Below are 9,460 nucleotides of genomic sequence, written 5' to 3' on the forward strand. Positions count from 1 at the left end.
TGAAACAAAGGAAAATTTTATATTCTAACATGACTGGTCTGCCGGCAAATAATGCGTTCGTTACAATTGACTTGATATTATTATATTTTGCCTTTTTAATGAATTTTATTTTTAAAAAGGCTTATTTCAAGAAATTTACCTTTGTTCGCCGGGACACGGGAGATCTTTAAATTTATTCGCCGTATATCCAACCAACGAGTCCTGGTGAAAAAGAAAAATTGGCATTAGTTGCAGTCAATTATTTCAAATTATGAGTTACCTACCGATAACAACTAATTTCAAACATTTCTATTTCTTCCTTTTTTCAGACGGTTTGCTTGGTTTGCTGTTTGCTGCTTATTGCAAAAAAAAAAACAAAAACAACACGCAAGCACCAGTTACCCAATTTTGAGGAAATTTGCCGCCATGATCAATTTAATTCTACTCATTTTTTGACGTCTTCGAAAAACTAAAAAAAAAGATTTAAATTCAACTCAGCCGCTGAGTACCCCAGAGTGAGCGTGTATATGAGAGAACTGTCATTTTAAGCATTTCGAGCAGATTTTTATCCTTCATTTAAAAATCAAACGAAAATGATAAACATTTTCAAAAACCTAATTTAATCAACCTAGCGGTCAGACCCAGCCTTTCTCGTTCAAACTTTGATTTGTAAAAATAGATTTATATGAACGCTTCAATCCAATGAATTGAGTGAAAATTTGTATGTAGGGGTTTTTGGTGCCGATAAAGGTTCCTATGATAGTTTGAGACCCCTCCCTCTTCTGGAAGGGAGGGGTCCCATACAAATGAAACATAAATTTTTGCACAACTCAAGAACAAACCAAGCAAATGAAACTGAATTTGGCATGTGGATGTTTTAAGGGGTAACAAATATAATAATATCCGGCTCTAGAATCATACACTGTGGCTAAAATCGATCGAAACTGTCTTCAAATGCCATTATGAAATCCAAAGTGGCGACTTCCGGTTTCGGAAAAACAGCGTCAAACGACCAAATACCACTCAATGTGGGTATTTCCGGAACCGTAATGATGCACTGTTACCAAAAATCTACTCCAGACAATATTTTGAATTGTAAGATGGCAACTTCCGGTTTCTGGAAAACGGCCTGAAATGGACGATTCCCATTGAATATGAGTATCTCCGGAACCAGAAAGATGGACAGAAGCTAAAAATTAATCACAGATACAATCTCGAATTTTAATATGGTGACTTCCGGTGTCTGGCAAACAGCCGGAAATGACCAGATACCATTCAATATGAATGTTTTCGGAACCAGATTTACGCCTAGATGACAGAAATTGATTTCACAGGCAATTTTGAAGTCCCAAATGACGACTTTTGGTTTCTGAAAAACAGTCCAAAGTGACCAAATACCATCCAGTATGAGTATCTCCGGAGCCAGAATGTTACAAGAAGCTAAAATTGACCTCAGACACCATTATGAATTGTAGGATGGCAACTTCTGGTTTCTGGAAAACAGCCAAAGATGGCAGATTCCCGACTAACATGAGTATCTCCGGATCTATAATGATACACAGCAGCTGAGATCGACCACAGACCCCATTTTGGATTTGAATTAGGTTGCCGACTTCTGGTTCCTGAGAAACAGCCAAAAATGATCAAATAACACCCTATATGGGTGTTTCTTCAAACAGAATGACGCTCAGAGGCCAGAAATTATCTTAAAAACCATTTTGAAATCCAAGATGGCGACTTCTGGTTTGTGAAAACAGCCTAAAATAACCAAATACCAACCAATATGAGTATCTCTTGAAACAGAATGATGCAATGAACTAACAATTGACCTTAGGCACCATTTTGAATTGTTGAATGGCAACTTCTAGGAAAAAAGTCAAAAATGATCGAATAATACTCAATATGGATATTTCCGTAATCGAGATGATGCATAGAAACCAAACATTGACCCTGGACACCAAAATAACTAAATACCTCCCAATATGGGTATTTCCGGTGTCAGATTGATGCCACAAAATGTGCTGAAAATGACCAAATACCACCCAATATGAATATATTCAGAATTAGGGCGATGTACAGAAGCCAAAAGTCGAGGATGTTGTCATTTCGATAAAACCAATCATTTCAAACGATTTGTAATTTGACTGCCGCTTGGAGTTCCAAACGTGGGATGGAGATGTATTTGAGCGGAGCAACACGAGTTTTGGCCGCAACCAGAGAACAGTCTACTTTCGTATCTATCACAAACCGTAAGAACACAACAAGAATCCATGGTTGTGAGTACGTTCCTTATTACTTTATTCATGCGCATGATCGATATTCGAAATATTAAACTCAACCCACATCACCCGGTGGTAGAGAGGGTAGATCGTACCGTTAACTCCCCTCATTCGAAAGCTAAAAAGCTCTAGGGTTCTAGGCGCGTCTGGGTTCGAGACCCGTCGTCGTTGTCGGTTAGTTTTTTTGTTGTACCGCTTCGACTAAATGTACCTATCTTAACTCAAGCCACGTGGAGAATGCTTAAATAGCACGGCTACTCTCCTTTGCCGTTTGCTCAGCGGATAAAACTGACCAATCGAAATCCTAGCTAGGTCAGCGATGTGATCGCTGTAGTGCGGAGACGCACGTTTAAAAGCTTAGTAGATAGGAGTAATGAGTTTGTATAGCGCTCTGGGAAAGCATCAAATCGATAGCGGCGATAGCCGAGGTAGATAAAGCACTGAAATGGTCAGAAGCTAAGAAAACAAAGAGGTTCGAACCACGCAATGGAAAAATGAAAATGTAATTTTTTTAATCTATTAATCACTAAATATAAATGCCGCTACAATATATAGTTTTTCAATCGCAATCTATTTTAGTTATTTTTCTGGTTTGAGGCAACCTCCCGTTCGGATATTTTTTGGTTTATTTTATTCTAATCGCTTTGCCTTGGAAAAGCGATCGAGTTTGGCTTCAAGTCTGAAGAGGTCTAAGACAGCAGAAGTGAGAAATCTTCCCAGTGATGATAATCGGCCAGTAGAATCTATTTGGCCAAACCGATTTCATTGTGTTGTTGGTTCGTCATCCCTGGTAGTTTTCTCTGAGGTTTGATAGAATATCAAGGTCGTTTTCGGTAAGGTTGAACCGTTTTAGAGCCGGAATCTTGTAACAAATAATATACGCCCAAAATGAGGAGGGTCTCATTAGCTGGGCAAGAACATCAAAGGTGAGTGGTCTCTCGAAAGAGAGTGGGGCATTCAAGCCACCCGCAAATCCCCAAGTCAGGCTCCGGTCCAAACCGTCCCGGGTTACAAGCTTTCCGTAATGGTAGTACTTGCTGATAGCGTCTAGGAATACGAAACTGTACTAATATTGGAAGTAAATGTAGCCAATTGCGCCATCTGTCGAACAAGTTTGTCGGAATCTTTTCATCCCACTGGACACGCGCGCCACACTTCTCGGAGAAGAATTTTTAACATAATCAGGAAAAGATCTATGAGACCAAGTGGGTCGTAAATCGACATTAATGTCCGTAGAATTTCCCTTTTACTGGGGCAACTACTTCCATTTAGTAGGGCTTGATCGGACCTCGTCAGCCTATTTTATACTTGAAAACATCATCATACGTATCCCACCACATTCCAAGGATCTTTTGACTCGCCAGCTCTCCAGGAATATTTAAATCCTTTTCTGTTGATGCCCTTTCATTCATCTTCGTAAGCACTAGCGGTGAGTTTGACACCCAATTGCGGATTTCGAATCCGCCCTGCTTGTGAATAAACTGAACCGCTAGGCTGACTGCTTCATCTTCCGTTTCTACGCTCACAACCATGTCGTCCACATAATGATTGTTCTTGATGACGGCAACTGCTTCTGGATATTCTTCAGCAAATCGGTCGGCGATTTTATTCTTTACAAATTGCGCCGTGGCTGGTGAACAGCATGCTCTGAAAGTCATCACCTGCATGATGTAGGTATCCGGCTCGCTCTGACTGGCGTGATCGCGCCACAAAAAACGCTGGCAGTGTTGGTCTTCAGGAACAATTTTCACCTGGTGGACGACATGGATATTTTAATTTGTTGCTTAAACCAGCTGAATGGATGTTTCTGAATTTGAAACCACCACAGGGATTTTTGGTTGGTTAAAATATCCTTTAATACAAAAAACTTTTAGAAACAAATTTCTTGAATTACAAAATTTGCTGGATCCTCCTAACTCACCAAGATGACACTCGCTAAGATCACTTCCTAAGATGACACGCAAGTTCCCTTGATCCCATCCGATACAGGCCACGTCCGATCAGCCATCGGTAATTTAGACAGCGACTCCAGAGGGGTTGTGACTTCATGGGGCGTTTCGTTTCTGACGTAACAGTTATAATCGTTTGAAATTTGACAAAATGTTTTCTAGTTTCATTCCCAATTTTACAATATGTATACACCCAACGTAAACCTGGAATATTTTATTATTTTTGGGCAATTTTTTATTACTTTGTGTGTCTTATGACTGCGCATTATACACAAAAAGTAACAAACAAAAAGTAATAAAAATTATGGCGGCCACACGCTTGTATGTGTTTCTGCAGGAGAACATACAGCCAAGCACCGCAATGCATGTGTTGGCAAGACTTCACTCGCTGCATTTGTATTGATGCAACGATCTGGTTCATTTTTGTCTCCCTTCATCCACACATAATCAGAATCTCAACCGTCAACCTCAAATGTCCAATTAGACACACTTTCGTTTCGTCCCCCAGTGTTTACTTGAAATGGAAATATGTAATACTGTCTGACCAGAGTTGCCGAAGTTGCGAATATTTTTCTGGATGGGCACGAGTTTTGTATATTCAAACAGGTCCAAATGAGTTTCCATGAACCAATGATTGTGTGCTGTAAATAGCTTGCAAGAAAGCGAATGTTTTTATTTTTCTCTAACGCAGTTTACAGATCGTGATGTCATTTTAAGGCGCATTTCAAGTCTTTGAAATTATCAATGTTTGCATACTCTATGACGGGGAAAATGTTGCTTGGCAGCTCTTGTCTCATTTTTTCGCTACTCCGTATGCATACAACGAGCGAACTAATACACGCCCACCGGATGAATTGGAGATTGAAAAAACTTGTAACATGTGCAACTTATGCGACGGTGTGTGATTTTTTTTGACTTGAGGTGGAAAGGGAGCATTTTTCGACAGAAAAAACGTTGCATGTGGTTGAAACGACCATTATTAGATAGTCGTACTCTCATAACACGTGCTAAATATATGACAGTATGTGTTGTTACTTGACTGGGGAAGAATTTTATTGCTTTTTAAGTAATGGATTTGTTACCTAAAAGGTAATTTTGCGCTATTGCTTCTAAAGTAATAAGGAAAAGTTTTGCGTGTAGCAGTATAGAAAACAAGGACGTAGTCCTACAACAAAAATACAATTTTGCTAAGTCCACGCACTACGCCAGTTCAGCCCTACGCACCCACCAAGTTTCATTGAATTCAGAGAAATGCTGCCAACATTTACCCGAGCTGGTGCACGATCTGTAAATATACAGAGAGACATTTGCATTTATAGATATAGATATATTTTTCATAAAACGCAGTTGTTGAGAATAACAGTATTTTTTTGAACATTTCTTATACTACGAACTCCGTAAATTTGATTTCAGAAAAGAAAAGTTCTGTTTTAAGATTTGTTATGCGTATTCCTTTTTATTTTACTTACAGGTTTTAGCAATAGCTCGGTATCAGCGTCATCGCATCGCCTCAGCTATACTTGAAGTCACGTTATCTGCTCAGCTGACAATTACTCATCATCGGAATCCTTTCGGCAGTTCTAACTTCAATCTTGTCAGTCAACCACCTGGTAGCCAAAAATTGTACACTAATAGTCCAATGTCCAATATATTTCAACTGGTCGGGTCTATTTTAATAGTTTATTGTCCATATTACATTTGTATTTTATGGACCAATATTATCAATGCTTTATGTGGAGATCAAGGTTTGTATACAGGATTAAGTGGATTTGGGAAGATTGAGATGAAGATACCAAAGATTATATTACAAATTTCGGTAATTTTGCTTACTCTATCTCCATCAGTAAATGCCTTTTTTTATGGAATTAGGAATAAAAATATTAAAAAATCATTTTATAACATCTGGCGAAAGCAAAAATCAAAGTTAGCAATCCAATACGAAATTCAAGCGCGCACTCCATCCACGTGTGGATCTAGGAGACCGTCGATTAGTGGTACAACCTCATCGCAGCCATTGTTACAGGAGCAACTTTCAGGAACCTTTCTTGAAATTAGTAAAACTAATATTGATAATCCTCAGACAACTTGTAATGTAAGATCGGAGTTATCGTGGTCTTCGAACTGTAGATCATCGAGTTATTCGGTAGTAAACTACTCACCAGAAGACTTAAAATATCTAACTGTTGGAACTAGGAACACTAGTGTTCCGAAATTTGATCGTTTACCTTCCAATTTTACACAATTGTCACAAAAAATTGGTAGACTATCAATGATAACGTGTCATCAAAGGCGTATTGTTAGGCGTTACTCACCGTTTGGATCCAAACCAAAAATCACAATAGTTAAAACAATCTCAGAAGAGAAACAAATTTCATTCGATCACGAGTATGCACCAGGTAATGTTAAAACTGTACAAACCAAATCTGACACAAAGCCTTCTCAATTCTCTGAGTTGAATACAATTCGCCCAACATCGTTCAGAAAATATTCGTCATTGCAAGGAATGATACTTACCGGTTCGTCTACCCTCGAAAGTGATGTTTAAAGTGAACAATACATAGGAGATGCTTGCTTGTGAACAATATTAAAGTCTAAAATATGTAAATAAATGTTTGAACGCAAACTGTTGGTGAGCACTTAATAAGATACGAATGAGATTATTTTACTGAAAAATCTCACATGCATTTTTAGATACAGATTGTAGTTCCTCATTGCTATTATTGTATTATAATTTGATTAGATTTTTGAACAGGTACGTGAGCTAATATTTCATATTATAAAAAAAATCCCAAGTGCCACATTCCAAAATCAACGCATTTCAGAATCTGATCGTTGATGTATAATGAATATTATTTATTCTTTTATTATTTTTGAATTGGTAAAAATTTGCACAGATGATTCAATGGCTCACACACACATAGACACTCACACGGACTTACACACACAGACACAGAGGCACACCCACATCCACAGAAACACATATACACATACACACACACATACACATACACATACACAATATACATACACAATACACATACACAGACAAACAAAGGCACACACACGTATATATATATATATATATATATATATATATATATATATATATATATATATATATATATATATATATATATATATATATATATTATATATATATATATATATATATATATATATATATATATATATATATATATATATATATATATATATATATATATATATATATATATATATATATATATATATATATATATATATATATATATATATATATATATATATATATATATATATATATATATATATATATTTTTTTTTTTTTTTTCTTTTTTTTTTTTTGTAACATCATGCGATTTCGATGAGCGCAGGGCGGAAAAAGTTTCCTTTTTACTCCAAAAATAAGCCATGAAAATTCGAAGTTGATCCGAGTTCATTTAATGGACCCACAAAACGCTTATATTAAAAAAAAATAGATACTCATAAGAACTGTTGTTTTTTATCTCTTTTTGAAGTTTTTTGTCTTAGTTTCTTCAGATAGTTGTATATTTTGCGTCGAAATACTCTTCAATTATAAAATCATATCATTAGGGACATTCACATATTACGTAACGCTAAATTTTAGCAATTTTGAACACCTCCCACCCCTAAATACCGCAATTTTGCATGGGGACCTCGCGCAATGGAATTCTTCGTTGAATATCCCCTTCTTGTTAGTATGTTACGTAATAAATTCTCATATTCGTTGGAGGTTTTGAAACTACCATTCAGTGATTATATCCTTAATCGTACTTTATTGCAGCAACTGCGTGAAGTGGACCGCCTCAATCGGATTGGTGAAGCAAAATTATTAAAATTATTTAGAACTTTTTGTATGGATTCAATGTTATTTTTAGTATTATTATTATTATTATTTTCTATGAAACAGTTCAGCACTAGTGATCTCAATGCACTAAGGTGGTGAATTTTATCAAATACGGTCGGTAGATTTCCTGTTGATCGAATAGCAATTCTCATGAGTTTCGATGAAAGTGCAAAGTTCTTAGGCGCGCTTAAAATTGATTAAAGCTACGGCAAAAATATCGCCTAAGAAGTTCATAATACGCTAGTGGATTGAATTATTTCGGAAAAGCTTCGAAAACTAACCAATACTACTTGTCCTCTTCATTTCTATGAACTTTTATGCATAATATATTACATGGCAAGAGCATCGGACCTTAAACACTTGTCTTTAACCGTTTTTCGAGAGCATCAAACGAAATCAACTCACTCACAGCTTCAATGATCCAGAAGTTCTGACCATTGACTATAAATTGCATTCAAGACATGTCCCTGTTAATAGTCAAACTTCACATTCAGGTGTTTTTCGGATGTACGAATGCTGTCTAATGTATTAATCAAGTTATGAATTCTCTACGTGATTTTTTCGCTTATGCCGAAATTGATAGTCGTCTCAGACGCTGTAACTGAAAAGATAGAGAGTCGCTTGTGGTATTTAAGCCCAGAATAAGTTGGATTGGCCTGATATCCCGTTTGAAATTAAACAAAAAATGATCAGGCGATTAAAAGCGAATGGTCCTTAAGGTGAAACGGTATTGAAACCACAAACAGCCAATTTCAAATCAACACTTTGAATTTTTAGAAGCACAAGATTCGGAAATAGATAATGCATTCCCTATGAAAACGCTATTTTATGTTTGCTTCACCGCAGCAAATATGAAATAGCGTTTTCACAGGTGACGCATTAACTGTTACCGAGTCTTGGGCCTTTGAAAATTCAAAATGGTGACGGCCATTTTTGGTTTCAATACATAATGTTCAATTTATGAAAATTCTAACCGTGTTTCAGCACATAATTAAGACGAATTTCAGTTTATATTGCATGTTGTTGATTTATACCGAAAAAATACACACCTCATTCAAAAAAAAACTTTTACAAGTTACAGATTTTTCTTAAACTTAAATTAGGGTGATAATACAACGGTTTTATAAAAATACAAGTGTATTTGAATAAGTTTATCTAGAGATATATGTTGAAAAAAGAAAAAACTCCATACAATTTCCATGTAAATCGATTTCTCAAATATAAGCGCTTTGTGGGTCCATTAAATAAACTCCGATGAACTTCAAATTTTCGTGGCTTATTGTAGAGGTCAAAAGAAAATTTTTTCAGCCCGGCGCTCATTAAGATCGATAGTTTCAAAAACGGCCATATAAAATATGGCCACTCTAATATATATATATATATAT

General features: G+C 36.3%; 1 protein-coding gene across 1 annotated transcript in view; it reads left to right on the forward strand.

Annotated features, from left to right (window-relative positions):
* Window positions 1-6,820, forward strand: part of LOC129716953 (uncharacterized) — a 35,800-nt gene extending 28,980 nt beyond the window's left edge. The window contains exon 3 of the mRNA XM_055666796.1: window positions 5,621-6,820. Coding sequence (XP_055522771.1) covers window positions 5,621-6,752 — 1,132 coding nt within the window. The 3' untranslated portion in view covers window positions 6,753-6,820. The remainder of the gene's footprint in view (window positions 1-5,620) is intronic.
* The last annotated feature ends 2,640 nt before the right edge of the window (window positions 6,821-9,460 follow it).

This window comes from Wyeomyia smithii, chromosome 1, assembly GCF_029784165.1.
Source record: "Wyeomyia smithii strain HCP4-BCI-WySm-NY-G18 chromosome 1, ASM2978416v1, whole genome shotgun sequence".
NCBI lineage: Eukaryota > Metazoa > Arthropoda > Insecta > Diptera > Culicidae > Wyeomyia > Wyeomyia smithii.